At 41.4% G+C, this 27138-nt stretch overlaps 1 protein-coding gene and 1 long non-coding RNA gene across 4 annotated transcripts in view; one reads left to right on the top strand and one right to left on the bottom strand.

Moving 5' to 3' along the window:
- The window catches only part of Parm1 (prostate androgen-regulated mucin-like protein 1), a 103724-nt gene that overhangs the window by 29395 nt on the left and 47191 nt on the right, over window positions 1-27138 (bottom strand). The window contains exon 2 of the mRNA XM_027939839.3: window positions 6403-7104. Within this exon, the coding sequence (XP_027795640.3) occupies window positions 6403-7104 (702 nt within the window). The remainder of the gene's footprint in view (window positions 1-6402; window positions 7105-27138) is intronic.
- LOC114096351 (uncharacterized) overlaps window positions 1-27138 on the top strand; it is a 251648-nt gene that overhangs the window by 199594 nt on the left and 24916 nt on the right. The gene's annotated exons all lie outside the window — the stretch shown is intronic.

Raw genomic sequence — 27138 nt, 5'->3', positions numbered from 1 at the left:
CTGAAAAATAAAAACCAATCAAAACTAGTTTCTTCTGCTATGGCCACCTGCTTCTCCTCCCATGCAGCAGCTCTACCCCTTAGACCCAGCTGGTGACATCTGACAATATCCCATATAACTCATTTGCATAGTAATGCTAGGGGCTGTAAGTCCTTCCTTGACTTTGTATCTCTACTGCTTCACGCAAGATAGGTACAGTGGGGCAAAACGACTTAGCATTAGTGGATCCCGGCCTGATCACTTATCGGAGAATATAAGACATTTAAACTCTTTGGATCTATTCTATCACCTGCAGAATAGACACTACTGAGTTCCCCTCAAAGGATGATTCCATGGATCAGATGAAGGGCTACCTGTTAGGGATGAGCCCAATTTTCAAGTAAGCCTCTTATGAATATAACTGCCATTTCTTCACAGGATAAATGTTGTAGGCAATTGTCATAGTTTGATAAGCCCAAAGGACTTGAAAGATTGCTCTTTTATTCAGTTTACATCTGAGAGTCCTTAATGTTAGAGTAGTTAAGTGACATAGCCTGTCATCGACAATGACAAATCAGAAACCAGGTATAAACTGCTCTATGTGTTTTAAGTCCTGAATTGTCTGCAACTTGCCCTAGCTATTTCTCCTGTCAGTTGAAGGCAATTAAGACAGACTCAGAAAATCAGGGATTGAACGTTTTATCTCATATGTGGAAGTTAAAGCAAAATACAAAAGTTAAAGCAAAATAAAGCAAAGAAGGAAGTGGGCTAGGGGTGGGGGATTGGATCATAAATATATAGGGAAGATCAGTGGAGTAGAAGGTAGAAAATGAGAGGGGGAGAGGAAGGATGGGAAAGGGGAGGAAATAATGTTATATGAATATATAAATATACCAAAGGGAATTTCAACTTTGTGCCTATGTAAAAAGTACCAATTAAAATTAAATAAATAAAGGAGTGAAAGGAAGATCAGTAGAGCAGAGAGAGGAGAACAGGAAGGGTGGAAAAAGTGGGGATTTAAATAAAATTCCTTGTAGGTACTGGTAATAAACCCAACTATTATGTATAACTATAATGATTTAATTTAAAAATATATAGATATATAATTCTTAGCAAGTCCTGATTCAAAGCCTTTGGTGACTATCAGTGGCTTGCTGAGTGTAGCTCATTACCTTATCCTACTCTTTCTCTATTTTTTTAAAAAGATGGTAGAATGAGATGGACATCATTACCTTATCATACTCCCAATGGTTCTCCAGCACAAGTCGTGAGGTCTTCCTTCCTGCTATATTTGCAATGTCTCCCTCCATGCAGCCTGGGTCTGTCAAACTATGCTACTTTCTATGCCCTGTACATGCTACACTGCAAACTCCAGGAGAGAAGTGACTGTATTATTCATGGCTATACCCCTACTACTTAGCCAGATGCTCAGCTCATAGTGAAAGTTCAGTGTTAAAGATGGAGGGTATTTCTCTTCATGGTGAATATAATAATGATGATAACTACTACAACAAAATAGCAGCAACAATAATAACAGTGAATAGTAGTAAAATATGAATCACAGTCATTGATTAAACCACTGCTTAATAGTGAAATTTATTATCTCATCCAAACCTTAGAATAACTCCATCATGCTGATGCTGGCCCTATTCTGTCTGACTGATAAAATAGGTTCAGAGAGATTAAACAACTTCCCTGATACTAGCTGATAGATTCTTCAATTCATTGATTCAACGAATGTTACTGAAAGCCTACCGTGGGTCAGGCTGTGTTCTAGAAGCTGAGGATATAAGTTACATCTTCCTCTTTGTGAACAGGCCACTGCTTTCATGGACCTGACAGTCCAGTGATAGAAAACAGGCACTTATCTTATAAAGGAGATGAAGTCAGAAAATAGTAAGCAATTAAAAGATAAATAAAATGAGGCAGAGGGACCAACAATGATGGGGTTCCTATTTCAGATAAGGAAGTGAATAAAGGCTTGTTAAACAGAGTCCTGACAATGAATAGGAGAGAGCCATTAAAGGTCTGGAGAGACAGAATGTTTAAGGCAGGGGCAACAATAAGTGCAAAGGCCCAGGCAGGAGTATTATTTGTATGTTCAATAAACAGAAAGATTGCCAGCATGTTTGAGAGTGGAAGAAGAGGCCATGCAGGTTCAGATCATGCTGAGCATTGTGGGCACAAAACAGACTTTGCCCTTTACTCTGATTCAGAGGGGAAGCAATTATAGAAGTTATAGCCAAGGAGCAGCAGAATCTGTTCTGAGTTTTTTATTAAAAAAAAGTTTTTATTTACCCCAATGTTATTATTTCAACATGCAACCAATCTAAAAATTATTGTTTCCATTCTTCTTTTAGTACTAGGTCTTGGAAATCCAGTGTGTATTTTACTATTACAGAACATCTCAAATGGGACTACACATTTCATATGTTCAAAAGCCACATCTGGATATTGGCTGCTGAATTGGCCACACAGGCATCAGCCTAACAAGGCAGCCCTCCCTTCACTTTTGACCTTGTAGAGCTCAGATATGAAGATTGACATGAGTACCAGCCACATCCTTGGAAAAAGAGGTCAAGGTCAGAGGAGCATTTGGATTCTGAACTCTTCCTCTGACTAGGAGGCAGCTGAGGCTGGTTATCAGACAGCAATGCAGAGTTCAGGACAAACATCAAACAGACCCTAAAGTCCTGTGAGTTTTAAAAGGCTCTCTCTGACAGGGTGTGGTGAGTTGTGAGACCAGTTACAGGAATGATAGAGTAATCCACTTGAGAGATAATGGAAGGGTGAGGAGTGATCCTTGTAGAGCTGATGGGTCAGATGGGGAGTATGTGAGAAAGAAAGGAGTCTAGGATCACTGCCAGGGTTTTGGCCTAAGGAACTGAAAGAAAAAAGGGCAGGAGAGAGGGAGGAGCACACTGAGAGGTGAGGAACTCATTTCATATGATTTCAATGATATAAAACAGGGAATCAGCATACAGATGTCATTTAAAGTCATGGACCAGGGTGCAATCATCTCAAGAATGAGTGTGGAGAGAGGAGAGGGAGGGAAACTCTAAGATGAAGAGATCGTGGAGGGAAGAAGACAGTGGTGGCCCTGGACTGCTCAACCTGGACGGTGCAGCAGGGTGAGGGGGAGAAGTGAGGCAGAGGTCAGAATAGGTGAAGGACCAAGACAGAACTTGTCCAGGACTTTAGTGGAGGCAGTGCTTTAAAGATGAGGGCAGTCACCATAACTGTCCTGGTCCATGGCTGCTGACAGGTCTGCTGAAACCAGGCCTGAGAATTAACCACCAGAACTGGAAATGTGGAAGGCATTGATTCCTCACCAAGGGTGGTTACAGGCTGACAACTGGCAGGGGGCGGGGGTGGTGGATTCTCTGTAGCACTGTGTATGCAGAATTACCTGTCATGCCCCTGAGCCTCACCTTCACACAGAAGCACAAGAAATATCCTTGCTAAAATCCCCTTTTGCTCTCCTTAAGCCCTAATTCCCTTTATCTCCTGCAGCTCAGCTCCTAGCTCCCTCCACTAGGGAGCCTTCCCAATCCCTGTAGTCAGGCTTAGCATCCAAAGCATTTGTCTTGCTTCAAAATTATTCACTGATGACCATGTTCTGGTATTTGTTGAGAAGATGAGTCCTTGGTTAAGAGAAATATGTTGTGTGAACCCACTTGGAATAAGCCAGATGATCATGCAAAAGTTTGGTCTTACGCTGCCCCTACCAGAGACAGCACTCAAGTCACTGAATAAGAACATCCCCAGATCCTGGAGGCAGATTCTCAGGGGGAGCAGTGCAGCAATGCTGCGTGGTGACAGTGACTTGACTGTGGGTTAGGGATCTGGCTCTAGGGCCATCTCTGCCACTGAACTGTGTGACCTTGAACAAGACACTTCAGACTTCCGGGGCACAGTTTGAAGAAACTTTGAAATGAACAGATTGTACCACTTTGTCCCAAAGATCCTTCCACCCATCTCAGTTCATTGTCAGAAACTAAGGAAGTGTCAAGAGTTCCTTGTGCTTGTGTCCTTTCTCTCCTTAAACTATGGAAAACTCAAAAACTCAAAGATCAGGACTTATACTCTGCATCAAGCACAATAAGCTTTCTTTTCTTTACTATATCATAAGGGATAAATCTTCTCTGGGCTGTGAAATGCACACTGGTCCATGCTCAGTTATCTCCCCTTCACCTGCCATGATGATCTCTTTCCCATCCATGCAAGCATTCCTTTATTCATTTTCTCTGGAGTTCCTGCTGTGTGCAAGTTCTCTAGAACTACAGAGATTCCTGGCCCAATCCTGCCACTAAGTTTGTGCCTCATGACCCAGCTGAGTTGGAGATATCAAGATGTGTGGCCTAAAAATCAAGATGAAATATTAGAACAGAGCTCTTAAAAAAAATTCAAGACACCAGAGTACTTGTAGAAAGGAATGGATGTGTCAGATTATGAGGATTTGAATATGCCAAGCTCAGACTTTTTGTTCAGGACTATTGATCTTCCATGTCTAGACTATGTTGGAGGGGACAGAGAGTGGAACGAGGGAGAGGGAGACCAGTTGGAAAATGGAAGTAGTACACACAGGTGGTAGTAGAAGACTGAACCAGGAAAGAGAATAGCGATGGGGAGGGGCATGTCTACAAGGCCATACTTGGATGTCCACTTTGTTAGAGTCTTTAAGACTCCCACTCTGCTCCAGGCACCCCTCTAAGCCACAGATGTTACTCGCATGATGAGAGGGAGGGTGGAGGTGGGGTCATGGTGGTGGGGCTGGGGGTGGGGGTTGGGGGTAGGATAGAGACAGAGACGGAAGGCACACATTCATGGTAGTGCTCTAAGTGCTGGCCTGCAGGTATAAACAGGGTACCAAGGGGATGGGAACTAGATGACCTCCTTTGGCCTCTGCAGTTCTACCCCCAACCCTTCTGTGAGCAGTCATCTAGGAGGCTGACCTGTTGGGACTACTAATAGCTTTCTTGGTTTCTGTATCCAAATCAGAGAGGGAGAGGGAGAGCGGAGTACTCCCTTCACAGGCAGTTGACCTTGGAACAGAGGTGTCCTTCAACCAGGAGTCACTGCTCCCATCAAGACAGTCTTCTACAGGCCTCTCCCCTTCTGGGTTCTGGTCACTACTCCCTTCTTCCCTCTCAGGCCTGACTGTCCTGTGATCAAGACCCCCTGTGGGTCCCCTGTTCCCCTGCCAGATTTTGTAATTCGTTCCTTTATCTCAGTTTGAGTGTCTCTCTTGTTGGGACCCTCACTGATATTCTGAGCCTTTTGAAATACGAATTTACAATTCTTTGGGACTTTTCCCTTACCGCAGTGTGGACTCTTCCAGGAGGAATCAGGTCTTTGTTAATCTTAGTTCTGTCTTCATGCCACACTGTCCAGCTTGGTTTTTATTCATAGTGCTCATTTATTGTTAAAAGCTGTGGATTTCTTCTCAGTGACAGCCTTTCATTTGACCCTCGCCTGTCCAGAATATTCTGGGTAGCTGTGCCTGTCACGGGCCCACCCAGGGGAAGCTGCCGCTCCATTGCCCCCTTCACCTTCTGGCTGTTCTCGCCTCACTCTATCTCAGCCAAACGACCAAGCCCTCGCTCCCATGAAAGCCTTTTCCCATCCCACACCCTAAAATTTACAGTTTCACATTGGTGGCAGATACATGTAGCCTCAGAAAAGACCCTAAATATTGCTCATCAGAATTTCCAAGATTGCAAAATGAAGATAAAAATAATAACTTTACAGTGTTGCTGGGAGAACAAAAACAAATGCGATTCCCTGTAAAATTTATTGCCTTTCCCATGAACTACATCAGTGACAATAAAGAATAAGCAAGTTCTCTCCATCTCTACCCTACTTCGACTCGTTTCCAAGAGGTAAACACTTCTTTAAAACACTGAGCGGAATAATAACTGATATTTCCTGAGCACTTACTCCCTGCCAGGAACTATTCTAAGCACTTTATATGTCAAAAACTCATTTTATCTCCTCAAGAACATTATGCAGTAGAATCTATTCTGTGCCCATTTTACATGTGAGAAAAGACAAAGGCACAAAGAGATGAAGTCACTTGCTCAAGGTCCAGAGTCAGAGTGGAAATCTAGGAAGCTTGACCCAAGGTCATGTCGTTAATCCTCTCACTCTATAGCATCACTCATTTATAATCTCTGTGACATTGTAAGAAGACAAGAAGACAAAACAGGTAGGTGACCATCAGCTCTAATGCATAATATGTCATGTGGAAATTATCAAGTGACAAAGATTAACATTTGCATTCTTGTGGAAATTCTTGCAAGTTATCATTACCTTCAGGTGTCACACTCCAAAACTCCAATGGAGTCATGTTTGGGTAACAGAATGGGTTCTTAACATCTCAGCATGGGCAAGAACACTTGTGTTTTCTAGATGGAGACTCACCTGAACTTAACGCATGTTCTACCTCCTGCATGATCAGGAAGGTGGTGGTAGTCTCGGACTCGCATATCACTGTTTTGGGCTCAGTTTCCTGCTGTGTTTTCTCCTTGGGCACTGGCTCCATTGTGGCCCCGGAAGTAGGCGTGTGACCAGAGCTGTGCTCCTCTGTTGGGGACTCTGATGTAGCTGGAGCTCCTGTGGTCTGGATGCTGGTCACAGTGGTGCTGTGGTTGGAGGTGACAGAGGCAGAAAGGATCTCAGGTGGTAAGGTGGATGAGGAGGAGGAGGGTGAAGAGGCCAGAGTTTGAGGGGAGAGGGATGTAGGGGACTGCGACCCTTCAGCTGGCACGCTTACTTCAGGACTGCTGGAGTTGTGTTCCTCGGGCGTGGGTGTCACGTGTACCACACTGCTGGTTGATAAGAACCCAGGAAGCGAGGGGCCTGGGTTTGTGCCTTCCCAGCTCGAGGATGGGCTGGTGATTGCTTCTTCTGTGGGTTCAATGGACACATGCTTGGGCAGTGCAGATGTCGGGGCTATGTCTGTGACTGGGAGTACCGAGGTATTGTGAACGCCACTGGCTAGGGACGCAGTGAGGGCCACAGGGTTCTGTGCAGAGCTGGTCCAGGTGGAGGCCGGTGGGGTTATTTTTGCCGGAAGAGAAACAGGTAAGGAGGTTGATGTAGGCAGGCTCTGTACCCTCAAACCTGTGAAAGAGCCAGTACAAAAGCAGTTAATATGTGAAAACCACATAATATGTGAAATAGCAGTGAGGTGCTTGCCCCGCAGCTGTTTTACAGTACTGCCACAGGTATTTCTCATTTTACACTGTGCCCTCCATGATTGTGAAGGTGACTTTTAAAAAGTATTCTTCCCACTAATTGCTCTCCTCTTGCTTTGTGACTCTCTGTAGGAACCAGCCTGAAGGCTCTGTAAGAGCAATTAGTGGGTCAGTCAGCTCAAGTAAGTGGAGTGAACTAGTCTCATCCCCTTCTTGCTTAAACCAGTGTTCTTCAGGGGTGAGACTGTCCCTCCCAGTCAGCTGACTTGCTGGAATTTGGATGGCTGGGGCATTGGCTTCACAACAACTGGAGGGATGCTGAGGTGCATATAGTGGGAAGAGAGGTGCGGTCAGACCTGTGTGCTGACTGGCAGTAAAGGAAGCTGTGTCTGCAGAGGGACTTCAGTTCCGCCCCACCTGCAGCAAAAGTAGAGGACCTCCCTGATTGGCTGTTCGCTGGTCCTTGGCACTTAGCACAGGGAAGCAGAACCTGGTGTCTGTGATGAATACATATGTGAGCACTTTTCCAACAGAGGAGGAAAGAGGCGGGAGGTCCCAGAACAGAAGCTAGCAGGAGTGATCTGAGGTTTGGAAATATATTCTGAGCCTGGAACCCAGTTTGTTGAAATCCGAGCCTGGGGTTTTCACCATCATATCATTCTGCCAAGTGTTCTTCGTATTTTATAGAATTTTAAATTCCTTTTCTGTCTCTCCCTTCCATCCTTCATTTACCCATCTGTTTTATCCATTCATTTATTGTTTAATGAGCGGCTTCTATGTGCTAGTTAATACTCTGGTAGACACAGGTTTAGGATCTCACCTTCTAGGTAATACTTCTCTTGCTTGCCTCCCCACCTCCTTTTCCTCCCCCAAGTAGCTTTTCCCTACTCATTTCCATCTTGGTAGGTGGGACCCCCATTCACAAATTTACTCATTAAAAACTGGGACACCATCCTTCATGCCTCTCTGTCCCTCACACACCACATCAAATCCAGTAGTGAGATCTGAGGACACTACTCTGGAAATATCTGGTGCTATCAGAGGGTAAGTTTCTTGTCTAACTAACTCTTTGTTATTTCACCATGACATATGCCTACTGCTGATGTCTTGTTAGGTTTCAACTATTTAACCTTACATACCCCTGGGAGATTTCCTTGAAGCATGCACATAGATAAAGGCCAACCAAGATCAAGACTCAGAAGGAGGAGAACATAGGCTAGATATTAGAATAGAAGAACGGATAAAAGACCAATGGGGAAGCATTCACATAAAATCTGCTGACTTATCATTCTACCCCATGCAACAGATTTGGGAGTTGATAGAAAACTGTGCTACAGAGTCTATATTCAACTTAACATTTGGATTTTCATCAAAATAATAGATTTTATTTAAAAGGAGTTGGTGGATGTTGGGGTATAACTCAGTGGTAGAGTACTTGGAGTACTTGCATTGCATGTGTGTGGCCCTGAGTTCAATAACCCACACTGAAAAAAAGAAAAGAAAAAGAAAAAATAATTTGGTCAAGACTATGAACTACAAGAGAGTCATACTAAACAGGAAAACAGGCTACATGGTATTCCATGCTGTAATAATGGTCTTTTGATGGCCATGAACAGTCAACAGTTTTAGGATAAAGACACATCAGGAAGTACTTGAAATATGGACAAAACAACAGTTAGGACAAATATTATTAAAACATCAGAACTTCACATGTGACCTTTGGAACTTACTGGCTGTTTCCTGGCAGTCCCTGTGGCTGATTAAAGATTCTAAGGGCAAAAAGATGACTCTGTTTAACTTCTGTTCATTAGAATCATATATGGGCAGATGGAGGCAGAGACCCTCTGTCTGGTATCCCAGTCAAAGTATCTCTGGAAGTCTGAGACAAACAAGAGATCTTTAAAGAAGCATCTATTCATTCATTCATTCATTCATTCAAGTTTTTATTGAGCAGATTCTATGTCCATGGCTTTGCCATTGGGGAGTTCTCCATCTAGCAGGACAGAAAGGATATTCAACTTCCTATAGTATGATGTGGAAAGTACTTTATAAAAGTAAAACTGACTTGCAATGAGAGCCCTGAGAAAAGATTAATAAATTCTATTAGGAGAATACAGAATGTAAAATATACAAATGTCCTTTTCAAATGACATTTAAAAAAGTCATTAGAAGAGGTGACATTTGAATCGGTTCTGAAAGGAGAAGAATGTACATGATGCTGCTTCAGATCTATGTTGTTCAGGGTGACACTTACACTGTCATTTCCAGTGGAGCTAAAAACTTCACTATGGAAATCCTTACAGTACTACAGATGACATGCTCCAAGAATGAGTTTTGTTGCTGCAGACTCCCATTTTCTGGTTTAATTCTTATTAATATACTTTCATACTCTACCTTGCCTTCTTTCAAAGAGGACTGGAAATGGTCATTCATTTCCCATGATTACCTACTATGTAATTATTTAGAGTATTTTGTGGTCTAGTTCAGGCAGTTTCTACTCCTAACAAACCAACGATGCATGAAATTGTGTGACAGTATAGGTTATTATCACTTGAATGAGACACTCGAAACCTCTGCTTTGCCATCTTTGATGGGACCTTCCATGCTGCCCTGACTACCTGGGGGTAAGTCCTCCTTCTGCATGAAGACAGCCAAGGCTAAGACACCGTGGATCTCCTAGAAAATGCTGGCTGTCGCAGTCCACTTGGACGGCTATAACTAAGTACCGCAGATTGAGTGCTTAACAATAAACTTATTTCTTACAATTCTGGAGGCTTGAAAATCCAAGATCAAGGTGCTAGTCAATTCAGTTTCTGGCACGGGTCCACTTCCAGGCTTGAAGATGGTCACCTGCCAGCTATTTCTCTCATAGCCTTTCCTTGGGAAAGTTGGATGTGGGGAGGAAGGGAAGAGAAAGAGACAGTACAGATGCTCTGGTGTGTTTTATGAGGGCAATGATCCCATCATGAGGGCCCCACTCTCATTACCTCATCAAAATGTAATTACCTCCCAAAGGCCACATCTCTAAACCATCACTCGCAGGCTAAGGCTTCAACATTTCAAAACCCTAAGACATTCTGAAATATGGTTTCTGCTTTCTTATATGTACATCTTGTGTTTCCTGAAGGATATAAAACTTAATAAGTCTAACAGGGAAGAATAAATGTTTTCTTAGGATTTCCAAAAACAATTTCCGGGCTGGAGAGGGCCTAAGGGATAAGTGGGTATAACCTTTTATTCGCAAATAGGGGGACAGATGCAGAAAGGAAAAGTGATGTGAACAGGCAGTGTCTGCCTAGAAAGAACTGTGTAAAGACAGAGTCAGAACTGGACCTTCCACCTTCTGCCCCCATGAACATATTGTGCCCCAGTCTCAAGAAGGCTGGTAAATCTTACTGCAGCAGGCTTCATTACAGAGTAAGCAAGTGGGAGCCCATGGAAGACTGGCAACTGAAGGAGGTAAAACAAATATAGTGCCCCCATACTTCTTCCCACCCACAGGAAAGCCATTTTCCTTTGGGCTGGGGTGGGGGGAATAATCAGTTTTAATATTTCCTTAAGAAAAATGGCAGTTAATAGAATGAAGAGATCAAACCCATGAATTTCTCATGTAGAGGTGAATAAGCATTGTTTAAAAAACAGGATGACAATGCTGGGCATGCCTGCCTAGCCATGGACAGGCCCACATACATGAAATGGAATGATTCCAGAAAGATATCTCTTGAGAATTAGCCCAATGTGAGGTCAAAGGGCATGAGTGCAACCCAATCTGAAGTTCCTCCTTGGGGGTTTACAAATGGTGATCTTGGCTGGAGTTCACTCTGACTCAAGCCTCCATGTTGCAGGAACTGCTGACAGATTGTTGCTCTGAAGAAAAGGCATCCAGATTCTTAGTTGGATAGAAAATTATTTGTTTCTATGTGCATTGTCTTTTATGGGGGAGACCAATAGCATTGTTTACATCTCTCTGTATTTGAAAGAGCTTCATTTTGGCTTCCTCCCTGTTTCTGGCCTTATTAGGAATAGGGATGTAGGGGCTGAGGGCTGGGACATGCAGGCAAATCCTCCTAGTGCTGAGAGGAGTTACACGACACTCCAGGCTGGAGAGTCTGCATTCTGCACCTCCTGACCCACCTGAGTATCAGGAATGCAGGTCAGTGAATGGCCTGAACTCTGTCACCTTTCCTGGATTCCATGAACAGCAACCTAGGCCAGTGTCAAAGTCCTAGGCTGCCTGATTATCTGCACTGCTCACTCTATTTCTTTTTTCCCTTTATGCCTTCTCCTTTCTTGCCCCAGGCTTGTCAAGTACCTGATAAAACATGTGACAAAGCTTTTTGCCAATTTGGTGAAACTTGATTGAAACACAGTTAAGCCCTCCCCTGCTGTTGCCAAGTCAGCCAGGTGTTGCCTGTGCCCTCCTGGCTGAGGCCCCAAGGCTGCTGGAGGTCTGCGTGCTGAGTGATTGCTAACAGTGACTCCACACAGCACCACAGGGGACTTCTGAAAAGGCCAAGGGGACACACACACACACACACACACACACACACACACACACAGTGAGTAAAGGAGCTGAATGCTCTATTGAGTGCTTTACGAGTGTCACCTCATTTTGTCGTCACATAACCTCTACAAGGTAGGCACCTTTGTTATCTCAGTTTCACAGATAATTAGACAGATGCTCAAAAATGTTAAACCATTCCTAAGTTTACCTGGCTAATAGGCAGCACAGCTGAAGCTTGAACCCCAAATTGTCTTGCTCCAGGTCCAGCCTGCCAATCATTCTGTGGTATTGAACTGGGAAATGTAAGGGTGTTTTTGAAGTCTAGGCCCTATGTTTGCAAGGTAATCAACCCTCAATTTTCATCAGTCTCCCCTAATAAAGTCTATAATAAGGACCCGTGGAGTGATCTTAAGAACACTGTCTGGCTGTAGGAACCTTCCCTTCTCTTAATCCTATCACAGGATTGTACATGTCCTGGGGATAAATCCTGAGCTCTCTGGCACAACACAACACTTTTTGTGGTCTCTCCACTCCACCCCCATGGGCCCTGAGATCTTGTCAATCTGAATCACGGTGAATGCTTGAAATATTCTAGAACCATCTGCCTCCCTGCTTTTGCACCTGCTGTTCTTCCTATCCTGACTGTTCCTCCCTGACTCCCCTTTTGCCATTCCAGTTCTGAGTAATGACAACTGGATGGAGCCCTTCTCGGTGTGGATGCAGCACTTGACTCACTGTGGCGCACAGTATCATGAAGCATCATTTCTTGCTGCACTTGTTTCGGATCACGTCGGGAGCCCTGATAACAAGGGCTGTGACTTGCCTTTCTTGCCTTAGTGCCTGGCATAGAGAAGGTGCTCGATACATATTGAGTGAAAACATGGATTTTCTACCCCTTGAAAAACAGGAATGTTGTTTGGCTTATATGCTGAGTCACCATCGCAGGAATAAATCCTCTCTTGGATTAGCTTTTAAGTTCCATAAAAATGATCAACTAACATGCAATTTTGGATGGGCCTCCAAATAGGCTGTTATTTTTATTTGCTTTCTTCCAGAGACTGCAGTCATTTCTTGTCTTTATGCATGTTATAGACCTGAGTCATCAGCTCTTGAAATACTGTGTGTGTGTGTGTGTGTGTGTGTATACACTTTTTTTTTTTCAATATCAAAGCTGGGTCTTAGTGTCTAAAAGGTAGAGTGAGACATGCCCCCACAAGTTTCCCATGTTGTCTGGTTGGGGATGCTGAGGACACCCAATACTCTAGAAAGTTCATCTAACATCTGCAAAAGCATTACTCATCAGAGTGTGGTCCAACCATATGGTATCTGAAAGCATATGTCTAGACAGAATGTGTATGCCCCAAAGTCATCCAACTGTGTTTAAGAAGATACTTGTTTCAAGTAGAAAAGCTGTATTCTCCGGAGTGTTTTGTTTATGGAAATGAGATATAATTCATTCCAAAAAGAGGAAAGAGCTTCTGTTTTCTGGCCACCAAATCAGAACCTGCAGACCTGGCATATGACTCAATTTCTCCATCCTTTAAATCAGTACTAATGATATCACCAGGCTCCCTGTGGGTGCTATGAATGCTAATGAGAAAATAACATTGTGAAGAATCTTGTGCTTCCTGGGGAAAAAAAATATGCCATTTTCTTTCTTTTTCTTAGGAGCAACATCTGTCTTTGTCAGTCAAATGCTTCCCAATACTTGCTGCTGCATCCAGGCTGGGTGGTTGGCCCCTGGGGAGGCTGTGTGAGCAGGGATGCTGACAGATTCCTAAAATTCTGAGGGTGCCATATTGAAGCTTTTCAGATGGGACAGTGGAGAGAAGGAATGGCAATGGAGGAGGGTGAATAACTTTTTAGAAATCATGGTTGACAGGGAGTATAGCCTCCTGTAGTGGGTAGTAGCAAGGGAGAAAGGCCATGTTCAGTTATTGGGGAATTTCCTGAAGGACAATGTCATGATCTCTGTTTCTTCCCTTTCATAGGCTCAACCCTAATATTTGTGGGGTCCAGAGAAAGAGTATACACAGAATCCCACACAGAAAATATCAAATATGCAACTGTTATACATTAAGATGTGGCTGTAGCCATGGCCTGGTCTGTGCCCCATCCAGGTCTCTGAAGACCATTAACAAGGGATCTCTGGGGATTCTGAAGCTAAGGGACCAGGATCTGCTAGGGCAGTGGAAGCCAAAACTGCACCTCAGTCCACCCAAACCCAGGATGGAGGTGACTTGGACAGGTTGCCCTAAGCATCTTTATGTGCAATTTCTTCTTCCCCATGCCTCACTTTTCTCAGGAGGATATTTAGACATTCTCATGCAGAAGGGAAGGAGCAGATTCAGGCCACACTTCAGGTGATTTGCCAGTGACCAGCTTTTAACAGAGGCAGCGGCTATGGTTCACAGAGTGATTCTCTCCTTCCTCCCCTCCCTGTGTGCTGCAGGCCACGCCCTCTGCCCTGCCAGCCCAGGTCACCTCCCAGGTCCCTTTCCTGCTTGCTCAATGACTTACCTAAACTTAAAATGCCTCATGGGATTAAAAAGAAACATGCTTTTGTGTGTGGATGTTTGTAAAATTCAGGGGTCTCTTGCGGAGTTGAGGAGTGGTAATCTGTTTCACCCACCCACCTCTTTCAATCCCAAGTCCCAATCTAGTCATTTCTTATCCCTGAGACCCTGTAAATAATCAGAATTTAACAAAGCCCATACAATCACTCTGCACTGAGTTTCTTTCTTCAAGGGTCTTTTTCAGGCTTCCGATGGCCCAGATAGCTGAGGTGGCCCACGGGCACTTGTCCACTTCTTTTCCCATATGGCTTCCAGCTCAACTGCCGGCACCCTCCATGACTTCTTGTTCCACAGAGAACAGGAACCCACTGAGTGGTCAGCTCCCTGCAATCTGCCTTTAGAGGGGAAGGTCTCTGGGACACCCAGGCAGATGCACTCCAACATTTTTGTTGGTGAGTTAGCAGGCAATCTGACTGCACACAGAATGACATCTATGAAGTACAGCCAGGCCTTGTATTGCTGTTGGCTTCACCTCCAAAGTCCACACTTGGCCATCAATGGGCAGGCAAGAGACTGGGGATGGCTTCAGGGCAAAAACTAAGAAAATGACTGAGGATGTTTTCTCTGATCCTGGAGAGGGCAGCAGGGACCTTCTGAAAGAAGATCAATAGCTTGTGACACTGGTATGTCCCTTTCTCTCTCTACAACCAATTCTTCTAAGGTTTTCTATTAAAGAGGCCAGTCATGAATGTTTCATGGTTTCTTTCTTTATTTTTAAAATGAAAATAGAACTTACATGTGATAAAATGCCTACATCTTAAGTATCCAGCTCAATAAAGTTTTATATGTGTCCACACCTGTGTTACCACCACCCAGATTGGGACTCAGAATCCTTCCAGAACCCCAGAAAGTTCCCAGTGTCCTCTCATAATGTGCCTCTATGACTCTTGTCACATAGCTTTGTTTTGCCTGCACTTGAACTCTACATAAGTGGAAGCTTTCAGTGTGTGCTCTTTATATCTCTGTTCTTTCAGTCATTCTGAGACTCACTTATGTTGTGTGTATTTCCAGCTCAGCCTTTTTTCACTAAAGGACTGTGCTCAACTGTATTGTAAATGTGTTCAAATATACCACAATTTCTTTGTCCATTCCACTAATGATGGACACTTGGGCTGTTTTCAGATTAGGGCTATTACAAATAAAGCTTCTTGCTTCATAGCTTCTCACTGAACATTTTTTAAATGTGCCATATTCTGTGCAATTTGCAAGTATTGAATCATTAATCTTCACAATATACTTAGGGTGAGTGTTACTGATATTTTCTTTTCATAAGTGAGCAAACAGAGACATGAAGGATTTAAACAGCTTTGCAGGATATACAATTAGAAAAGAATACACCTAGGATTCAAACTCTAGAAAGTAGGCTACCTTTAGACTTGCCCTCTTAACTACCATGCTATACAGTCACCTGCAATGATTAAAACTAGAAGCCAAACCATTTATTTTCTGTGTGACCTTGCATAAGTTTCTTAATCACTCTGCTTCCTCATCTACAAACTTGGGATAATAATACTATCTTTATTCAAAGAGTTATTGTGAAGATTAAATAAATAATTCATGTAAGGATAATGCTATTGTTTGGCTAGTCCAGCAGCCATTTCCAATCCCTTCTTGCTATCTTTAAATAGAGAATATGAAAGCTAAATGCTACCTTCTTACAGTCCTTTGCAGCTAAAGGGTATCAATGTACTTCAGTTCTATGCAATAAAATTGTTAGAATATTAGGCTAAGAGACTCCTGGAAAAGTTCTGTCTCCTTATAAAAGGAATATGTAGGAAGGGGAACTCTCTCGAGCTTATCTTTAATGCTTGTCTGTCCTGCTCGTCTTTAAAGCAGATGTGATGTCTGGCACAGTGGCACTCATCTTGTGAAGACAAGGATGAAAGTCAATCCACTAAGGATAAAGAAAATGAAAGAGAAAAAGAGCCTTTCCCCTTAACCTGAAAAGTCTATGTCTAGACTTCCTATTAAATAGACAGTATATACTTGGGAATTAAGATACTGCTGATCAGGTTTTCCATTGCATGGAATATCAACAGTATAAAGTAAAAAGTTTATCACAATGTTTGCCACAAAATAAGAGCTCATCAAATATTAGGCTATTATGTTGACTTCTATTGGAACCTGAGCCCAAATGCCTTCACCTCTTTAATTAGTTAATGATTTTCAAAAGGCATTTTTAGGCATTATTGGAGGGATGCTCCTGATGGCATTAGCTGTGAGCCTCAGGGATGCAGTAGTTTCACACATCCTTCAACAAAGTAATGGGCAGCTGGACCCGTCAGTCCCCAAGGTACTCTCTGGGCTGTTGCCTAATGAAAGCCAAGCTGCCTCACACACCACAGAACATACCAAAAAGGCAAAAAAAAAAAAAAAAAAAAAACACTAGCTAAATGTAATTTGTATTTTTCTACCTCATTAAAAGAAAAATTCAGAAACTTCTGGGGCAGTTTTCAAAATGAGTCTTGATATGACATGCATCAAGTTGAGTGCCTCCAGGCATGGAAGAAGCAGAGAAAGAGCACTCAACAGCCACCAGGGACCAGGCCTTGTTATTTTTAGGCAAGCTGGCCTGCCTTTATCAGTGCTATGAGGTACAAGCTAGAACACACTCACCAGAATGCCATCCTACTATCATTTCTAAATTTTAAGCATCGCTTTGCAGTTTATGTTTTTAAAATTCTATTCAATCTTTGTTCAGGTCCAATCTGACAACTAGGTACCAGGTTCCTGCTCTGAGCAGGGCACCTAGGCATCTGAATGGGATGGAGGAAGGCATTCTGGAAGAGGCTTGCATTCACTCTTATTTCACAGTCTGACCTTTGACCGCTGCAAGTCAGCTCTGTCTCCTCCTCATGTATGGGGACACTTATTATCTCCTGGACTTGGCCTGATATTGGGAGAGTGATGTTTCCTCCTCTACCACCTTTTCTTTACATAGATTATTTATTTGGTCAAATATGCTGAGAGGACAGGGATAAACAAATAGGTAAAAGGTATTAGTAAGTGATTAAGTAAAACACCAATGAAAGATACTCAGAGAAATTAGGATTTCTCTCCTTCAGTTGTTTTTTTCTGCTTCCTAAACTGCGTCCTAAACTGCAAGTTCTAGAACTTACTGGTCAGGATCTAGTTCTTGGAACCTGGAGATTACTGTCCCTTACAGATGTTTAGATGAGAATGAGGTTTGTCACTCACTGGTGTGTTCCGGGCTGGTAGGGCTTGGGTTTCAAGGACAAACCTCTAGGATGAGTAGATTCCTCTAGGACATCTGGTTCCCTTCATAATTAACCCTCTTTCCCATCAGGGCCCCTCACTATTGTACTTGATTTCTCTGTTGTGAGGGGTCATTTTGGAAAGTAAACTTGGTTGGAGGATGGACGCCACGGACAGAACCACACTATACAGTAGACCCAGCCCATCACCAGAGACTCCAGAAGAAGGCTTTGTGGTTTTTTTTTTGCCCCCTCATGGAATGTTTCTAAGTCCTGACATGCTGTTAAAGACAGGCAGACCATCCTAGGGAAGCAGGGATATTGTACCCCTGCTTTCCCTGAATGAAGAGAGGAGCTGGGGATCAGAAACTCAGTCATTGAGAGGTTACAGGAGCATGCACATGTTTGTGGCTCACATCAAAGTACCAAGGACATAAAGTAGGGAAAATGTGACTTCCAGTTTAGGTGTGCTATGGTTTGAATGTGGCTCCTGAAGTCCATGTGTTGTAACCTAATCCCTAGTGCAAGAGTTGTGAGGTGGGGTCATTAAAAGCTGATGAGGTCGTGGGGGCTCTGCCTCCATGAATGGTCTGTTAATGCTGTCATTTCAGGAGTGAGTTAGTTACTGTGGGGGTGCAGGCCCTGAGGAAAGGGTGAGTCTGGTTCCCTTCTCATGTGCTTTCTCCCTCTTGTATGCAGGCACGCTATCTTGCCATACCACCTTCTGCCATGGGATAATGTAGCAGGAAGGCCCTTGCCAGATGCCAACCCCTTCATTGTGGACTTCCTAGCCTCCAGAACTGTCAGAAATAAATCTCTACTCTTCATACAATGCCTAGTCTGTGGTATTCAGTTATAGTAGTACAAAACAGAGTAAGATAAGGTAGTATTAAGGTCACATATTAATTTTGTAGGAGAGAACCCCTCTACAAAAATGAACTAAATCAGATGAAATCAACACAACGAATCATGCTTTATGCAAGAGATGTTGTGGGTAATAAATTTTAATCACATACTTTAAGTGGCAAGGGGAAATGGCTGTGTGAAGAAATTCCATGACAAATCCTCATTTGATGTGATTAATTATCTCCCAATTTGTCACCCTGGAAGACACTTTCAGAGTTTTAATTTGCCTAAAATTCTTGACCTGTGCTTTTGCTACCTAACACATTCACTACTCCAGAAAGATGGAGCTTGTTCTTCTTACTCACCAGACTTTGCATCTCTGCTTAAAATAACTTAAATCCCTACTGGGACACACATAGCCACACAAATATCTTCAGCGCCCCATTTGTTAAACAGCCCCCAACTGCTGCTACCCCCAGCATCTCATGAATGCCTGCAGCAGAGCCACCTATGCTAAGGGGAGTGTCAGCAACGCCATCTGGGGAGGTGTCTCTGGCACTGTGATTGGAGTACATCATATTCTGATGAAAATCTTTGGGATCCATTAAAATGCTACTCTGCAGCCATTGCTGACAGATACTATTAAATATACCAGTTTGGAAGGACAGGATCTGGCACTGTGAGCTAACTCAGGAGAATTATGGAAACTGTAGAAAAAATGGCTCTGTTGATAGTGCAATGCAAAGAATAATTTTGCTTTTGGTAGACTTCTTTAGAATAAATGTAAATTGTTGCTTAGAAAAAATTATTCCAAAAATAACTACCCATTTTAAATCTCATAAACCACTTCTTTGATATATTCCTACGTTCTCTCTGGCAGTGCTTGTATTACACAGTGACACCCCCAAACACACAAGTGTAATTTAAAGCCGAGTCCACTCTACTTCATGGCTGTCTTTTAAAGGTGACCCCCAGATCTAAATATCCAGCTTTGTGTTATCTCTTGCATTCTAGTCCTCTAACTCCAAATGCCTTTTGGGTTTTATACCCTAAGTCAGTAGGTCTAATATATGGTTTATCTTTACTCATCAAACCAGCTCCTCTGGGCTTCCCTTCTTTACATAATTGCCCTCCCTACTTACTGAAGTTCTAATCCAAAGTCAAATAGTTTGTAAGAGGCAAATCTGGGTTTGGGCCCAGATATATCAGACTATTGTGTGTAATAAATCCTGTAGGTCTTTTTGTAATGAGGAATATAGATACGGAAGCTACTAAGGGGAAATCATTTGTTTGTAGTAGAGTGAAATATTATACACTTGAACACCCAATACACACAACTTTTTTTGCCCAGCCAAACATACAAATTCCTCACATAATTACCCAGAAAAAAAGCAGTGGGTCATTCTTTAGGCCATAGAATATATGCTCACCTGTCCTTTGGCAGGAATACTTGCCAGCCATGCTATTGACATGCCTCTGCTCTAGTTCAGAGGCTGCTTTTAGCACCACAGATTCACATTTTGCTCTAAAAGCACTTAATAACTATTAGTCAGGACTCTGCAGGCTGAAGCTCAAGCGCTCCGGCGTGGTATGGCTATGGGACTGTAATTGCATTCACAAGTCTTCATGCAGAAAATGTACCTTTTACTAAGTCCTTATCAAATAATGATGTATGGAAAAGCCAAAATTATTCTTTGCAAGATAAGAAATAGCATTTCTACTCACTGTATAATTGAATCAAGAGTATTTTAGCTTTCGCTCCTATCACAAACCAACCTTCATTCACTATCTAAGCAAGAAACAGCACACTATAAGACATACAAGCAAACTTTCTGAAAGATGCAGAGAAAATTAATTCTCCTTCCATGTTATGATTGCACACATAACATGGAAAGGAGTATGTCTGGTAATAATTTTTATTTGTTTTGCTGTAACAATCTAGGTAAATGCAATTGAGCAAGGGGAGGAAAAAAGAATTCTTTAAAGGAAAAGTGGTAAAATCTCTAGGAATTAACATGTCTAGATCTCCAACCTCATCCTCAAATAAGCCCAGATCCTATCACTCCTGCTGCACACAGGGCATTTCTTTTTGAATGACATCTTAGCACCATATTCAACAGGTCAATCTAAACTGAGTGATTTCTTGCCACCTTTGTGCCTCAAAAACACGTTTCCTAAGTGCTGGTTGATTCTGTCACTAGTACTAGTCAGATTTAAAGTATTCTAAGAAAGTTTGATTTCTTTCTCACTTTTGTTTTCTATAACCTATCAAAACCAATCCTTATTTACTCTTTAATTTAAAAATTAACTAGAGCCCACCAAGTACTGTATACTATGCTAATGTTTGGAACAAAAATCACAAAATCACCACCCTCATGCAACCACTATGGAAAGCAGTATGGAGAGTCTTCAGAAAAATTGGAATAGAATCACCATTTGACCCAGCTATCCCACTCCTTGGTTTATACCCAAAGGACTCAAAATCAGCATACTACAGTAATACAGTAATGATGTTTATAAAAGCTCAATTTACAATAGCTAAACTATGGAACCATCCTAGATGTCCTTCAATAGATGAATGAATAAAGAAAATATGGTATATATAGTCAATGGAATATTACTTCAGTTTTAAAGAAGAATGAAATTATGGCATTTGCCAGTAAATGGATGGAGCCAGAGAATATCATGCTAAGCAAAATAAGCCAATCCCCCAAAACCAAAAACGAATGTTTTCTCTAATATGTGGATGCTAATTCATAATAAAGTGGGAGGCACTAGAGAAGAATAACATTATCTTAATTAGGTAGAGGGAAGTGAAGGGAGGAGAGAGGAGGGGATGTGGGGATAGGAAAGACAGTAGAACAAAACAGACATTATTAGTTTATGTATATATGTAAATGCATGAGCTATGTGACTCTGCAACATGTACACTCAGAAAAATGAGAAATTACATCTCATCTATGTATATCAAAGTGCATAAATGCATTCTACTGTCATGTATAACCAATTAAAACAAGTTTAAAAATTATATAATTAATTTTTTAAAAAATCACCACCTAAGAGAGTTTAATATTCAATGGAACAAACCAATTATTAAGTTCAGGGCTAGAATGCAGTGTATTTCATGATGGCACTGTCCAGGCACATTGGAGGGGCCTAAGGCAGGTGCAGGATAGGGTATCAGAGAAGATTTTCTGAAAGAAGTCACCTTTCAGATTAGATGTGGGAGATGGGTCAAAGTTAGTTCATGAAGAATGAAGAGTGGGGTGTGGACAGAGGGAGAACAACATTTCCAACTTCAAGAGGGCTGTGTCACAAACCCCAGAATTGAGAGAGGATTCAGTCTTATGTCTGGAAACTAGAATGTAAAATGAGAAGAGCAAGAGAGAAGAGGCTAGAGAAATCCTCAGGGACTGGATCGTAGAGGATCTTGTAAGGTACACATAATAGCTTTGGACTTTATCCCAGTGATTTTGAATGGCTGGGAGGTATGATCATCTCTATGCTCTTGGAAGATCACTCTGGTAAGAGTGGAGAATCAACTGGAGGTGTGGGTATGGCTGGAGGCAGAGAAAGTGGCTAGAAGCTCATGCAGAGGGAAGACACCTTCTAGGACTAGGAGCTGAGTAAATGCACTCAGGATCTCTCTCTTGGGGTTGGCTGTTTCTTTAACAGCGCTCCCAGTGGCTTATCACAAGGCCCATCTGCAGTGAATGCTAGAGGGACTGCAGAGGTCATGCAGAATTCTGGAGCAAGACTGCCCCATTGGAACCCCGACTCTGCTCTTCACTAGCTCTGGGACCATGGACAAGCTATGGAATCTCTTTGTGCCTCTGTTTTCTAGGATACAATATATGGGCAATATGGTATACATTCCACCATAAATATATAGCAATTAGATAGTCACCACATGTAAGCACTCAGATCAGTGCTAGCCATGTGAGAAGCATTCTGCACATGTTATTATGTTATATTAAATATGTTTGGAATTATACTGCCATTTCTTTTCTTCAGTCTAATCACATCTTACCCAATCTATTCCATGATGGCAACTTAAATATCCTTCCCATCTCACTCTTTTCCAGCCCAATTTTACACTGCATATGATTTCTAGGTTAATACTTTTGTAGATCTTAAAAGCCTCCTCGTTAAGTTCAAAATCCTTAATTAACGTTCAAAAAACCCTTCTTTCACTTGATCTTATTTACTCTTCTCCAAATTTATTTCTCATCACAGCTATGTCTTAAGGTATGCCCTTTTAGTTTCCAAGAACTTAAATTTTAAAAAGGTTTCAGGTAATATCTGCATTGGCTTATGAGAGCTATTTTGGATTGTGTTGTATTGTGTGTACTTCTCAAATATCTGAGCACCAGGAAATGATAGGTCCTAGGAGGTCAGCTTCTGAGGGGTGAAGAATTCCCAGTATTTTTGATTAGCATGTTTATAATAGTGGCAATTTTATGCATCATTTGCATTGCTTTTATTGATTTATTTTATCTTTTGTGGGCTAAAAAGGAACAGCAAAGGTTTAAGTATATAATATGCAGTAGCCAATGATGAACAGAACTAAAGCATTTGGTCTTGTCTTAGAAAAATTAATGTAGGGAAACTGCCTTGGAAAGCTAAACCCTGACAATTAGTGTCACCTACTAAAGGGATAGTGTCCATTTTAAGAAGATTTGGTGTTGTTTTGGTAGAAGTGGCTTAATTTTAGAGCTCAGGATGCATCAACATCCCTTGAAACTAATAGCAATTATGTTTTAGATTTATAGGATTTTGCTTCATCAGTTTTCAATAAGAAATTACCCTTGAAAGGCAGAGGAAGAACATTTCTCTGCTCAGTTGGGCACTGACTTCCTCATCCCTTCCACACACCAGAACAATTCCTGCTTATTGGCTCTCCAGTGCTCTGCCCTCTGCATTAATTACCTCTCCACATTTCTCTGCCATTTCATCAAAGCCTAACCTAATTGCTAGGTCCCCTGTGCAGTCTTTGTAATAATTACAACCCTCTCTGAACTTTCTCTTCTTTAAAACTCTGCTATTTGTTCTTTATACTTTTCCCTTTTTGAAGTATAATTGACATAATAAGCAACATGTACTCAAAGTGCACAAAACTGCTAAAAGTTGACATTTGCGTGCTCCCATGAAACCATGACCAATTACCAACTGAGAGAACCAACAGACCGTTTCTTCACCCCAGATGTTTCCTTCTGCCCCTTTGTAATCCCTCCCTTCACACCCAGCCCAGTCTCCAGACAACCACTGGTCTTCCTGTCATTAAAAATCAAAAACTGTCATACATTTCACTTCTTCATTTGCTATAAAATCACAATTGATTGTTGTTATTTTTCAACACTTTTTACATATATTTTGAAGAAACATAAAAAATAAGGAAAAAGGGTATTTTATATTTATTACCACACATACTTCCATTTCCTCTTCCTGTTGTACCAATAATACGTTGCTGCATAACAAACCCCCAAACCAAACAGCTTAAAAATAACAATATTCCTCAGTTTCTGTGGGTAAAGAGTTTGGATGCAGCTTAGCTGGGTCCTTTCTCCACATCTCTCATAATGCTGCAAGTAAGGTGCTGGCCAGGGGGCCAGGCATCTCAAGACTCAACCAGGGAAGGAACTACTTCACAGCATACTCACATGGAGGTTGGTAGGATTCAAGTCCTGGAGGGCTTTTGAACTGGAGACTTCTCTTTCTCTATGGCTCTTGGCTAGTCTACTCTCAGTTCTTTGTCCTATGGGGCTTCCCCATAGGGCAACACAAGACATGACAGATGGTTTTTTCTGAGTAAGCAAGTGAGGACAAAGAGCGAGCAAGATGGAAGTCAGTGTGTACAAACTCATCCCTGGATGCCATCCTATCTGTCTTGTTGTATTGTATCCATTAGTATCAAGTCTCTGGGGCTCTCCTCTTACAAGGCCAAGGGATTGCACCAGGAAGTGTGGATCAGTCAGCTATTCAGATACAAATAAGATGGTATCATATCTTATTGTTACAAAGCTCATAACACCATGTTATTATTTCTGTTTTAAAAAGAAAACCTAATTCCTAGAGCCCTTCATTCCTTTGTTTAGATTCAGATTCAGATTTCTATCTGGTACCATTTTCTTCTGCCTGAAGGAACTCTTATTTATTGGTGGAACATTCTGATTTTTCTGTCTGAAGAAGTCTTTACTGTGCCTTTGTTTTCTAAAAGATAATTTTTTGCTGGGTACAGAATTCTAAATTGAACATTTCTTTTCTTTCAGTGCTATAAAGATGCTATTTTATTGTCTTCTCACTCATTTTTTTTCCAATGAGAATTTTGTTACTATTTTGATCTTTGTTGATGGCCACTAATTGTGTTTCTTTTTCCTTCTGGATGTTTTAAAGTCTTTTTAAAAACTTTTTCATTGATGTTAAACAATTTGATTAACATGTGCTTTGATGTTCTTCATGTTCTTTTGTTTGGATTTATTGAGCTTTTTGGATTTCCAAGTTTATAGTTTTCCACACATTTGGAAAAATTTTAGACATTAGGTCTTCAAATATTTTATCTGTACTCCTCCTTTACTTTGTGGTACTTAGCTCTACCACAACTCATTGTTCCTCTGTCAGTTTATTTATTTATTTATTTTGCCCTGCCCCCCCCCCCCCCCATTTTATTTTGAAATTTTCTATTGCTTTGTCTTCAAATTCACTATTTTTGATGATATATATATATAGATATTGCACTGAATGTATCTAACAGACCATATCTATATCTATATCTATATATCTATATCTATATATATATAGTCTGTTAGTTACATTTAGTGCATTTTTTTTCTTTTTTACTAGACAATGTAATTTTCTTCTCTAGAGCTTTGATTTGGCTCTTTAAAAAAATCTTCTACACCTTGTACTTAACATGTTCCTACTTTATCTCCTTGAACATATGGAGTATATTTATCATAGTTACTTTAATGTTCTTTTCTACTGATTCTATCATGTTTATCATTTCTGGATCAGGCTCCACTGACTGAGTTTTCTTCTCATTATGAGTCAATTTTTATTGCTTCTTTACATGCCTGGTAATTTTTAATTAGGTTGTAGACATTGTGATGATTGATGCCATTCAGGTGTTATTATTATTTTTGCATTATTTTTTAAACTTTGTCCTGGGAAATAGTTAAATTATTTGGAAACATTTTGATACTTTCAGCTTGCATTTGAGCTGTGCTATGGTTACTTTGGCTCTGGAGCTCCCTTGCTATGAAGCTCTAGTACCCTGCCTGGGGACTCCTAGAAGTTTGGTCTTCCTCTGAAATTCTCAATTCTGCTCTCTCAGTTCAGGGATACTGCCTGGATCTACTTAAGTTCTAGTAAACTCAGTCTAGGTAGCAAGCTGAAGAAGTGCAGGACTTACTTTGGTTGCTTCCCTTCTCCTACAGATTACTGCTCATTTTCCAATGTCAAAAAGCTATTGATTGATTTAATTAGTTTGTTTTCCTAGTTTTTTTTTTAACCATGGAAAGTTAAATCTGTTATCACTCCATGTTCAGAAGTGGAAATCTGTTCTACCTGCTTCAATAATATTTAAGAGTTGACTCCCATAACTTTTCATATATCCCTTATGTTAGTGAGAAAGTGCCCTTGGAGGTCAGACTCAGATTACCTGACTTCTTTTACACCTAGCACAGTGCTATGATGTGCATGTTGAAAAATATGCAACACTGTTCACATGATCTCTTGGAAAAGTTACATGTGAAGTCTTCCCTTTGCCTGCAAAATGGTATATTCGTTTGATCCTTTCCTATCTCAGTCTTTTCTATATCTAACTTCTCAGACCACTCTATAAATACAGGAGATTCCCTTCATGACATCCAATCTGATGGCTTCAGTTATTATCTTTGTTAAAATCTGAGTGGCATCTTTGCAATACCAGATGGCTTCAAACCTGCATTTATGTGCCAAATATTTTAAAGGTGAACTCAGGTGAAAAATTCTGCCATCTGGCAAAATTAATCTGATTATCTTAATTATAGTACTAAGCTTGGTTGACAATCGCTGTTTTGACCCACTCCTTACCTCCTGATCCTAGTCTTCTATTCTCCACTTAGGTTCTTGGTCCAGTAGCAATTTGTAACTTTCTAAGACTTTCCCTGGATGGTCCTAAGTCCTTGTGTTTTGGATCACAAACAGAACCTGAACTATATTTGCTGTTTCTGATACTGTGTTGAGGCCAACAGTATTTTGGAGGAACTCACTAATCCCTATTTATACTGTAGCTACAAAACTCTTTCTCCTTCCAGCTGGAAAAACTGATTTTATAGATGAAGAAGTCAATGAAATAATTTCACATATGAAAGTCTCTCTCTCTCTCTCTCTCTCTCTCTCTCTCTCTCTCTCTCACACACACACACACACACACACACACTTTGCTCTCACTTCAAGGAGAGCGTATCCAAAATTCATCTTCCCTGCCAATCTGATCCTTCTCTGTGGTCCCCGTTTTCATTAGTGATGCCTTCTATCTCCTAATGAGGTAAACTCGAATTAGAGTTATCTTTGACATCTTGATTTTTTACTCTTTTCATCTCGTGTGCTTACAAGTTCCAAATGTTCCCCTTCTTCTGCAATCTTACATGTACTATGTCACAAGAATGTTACAGATTTTAATATTCTGATATTTTTCATATTTGTCTTTTCCTCTGCATTCCCATTATTACTCCCTTGCTACTAGACTTTATCCACCGTGCACCTGCTTCTAGCATCACTAATCCATCCTACACAGCATTGCTATGTGAATCTTTCTGTGATATTATAAGACATATAAT

This window comes from Marmota flaviventris, chromosome 7 (genome assembly GCF_047511675.1).
Source record: "Marmota flaviventris isolate mMarFla1 chromosome 7, mMarFla1.hap1, whole genome shotgun sequence".
In the NCBI taxonomy this organism is placed as follows: Eukaryota; Metazoa; Chordata; class Mammalia; order Rodentia; family Sciuridae; genus Marmota; species Marmota flaviventris.
The sequence above is the reverse complement of the archived record's forward strand: the minus strand, read 5'-3'. Positions and strand labels throughout refer to the sequence as shown.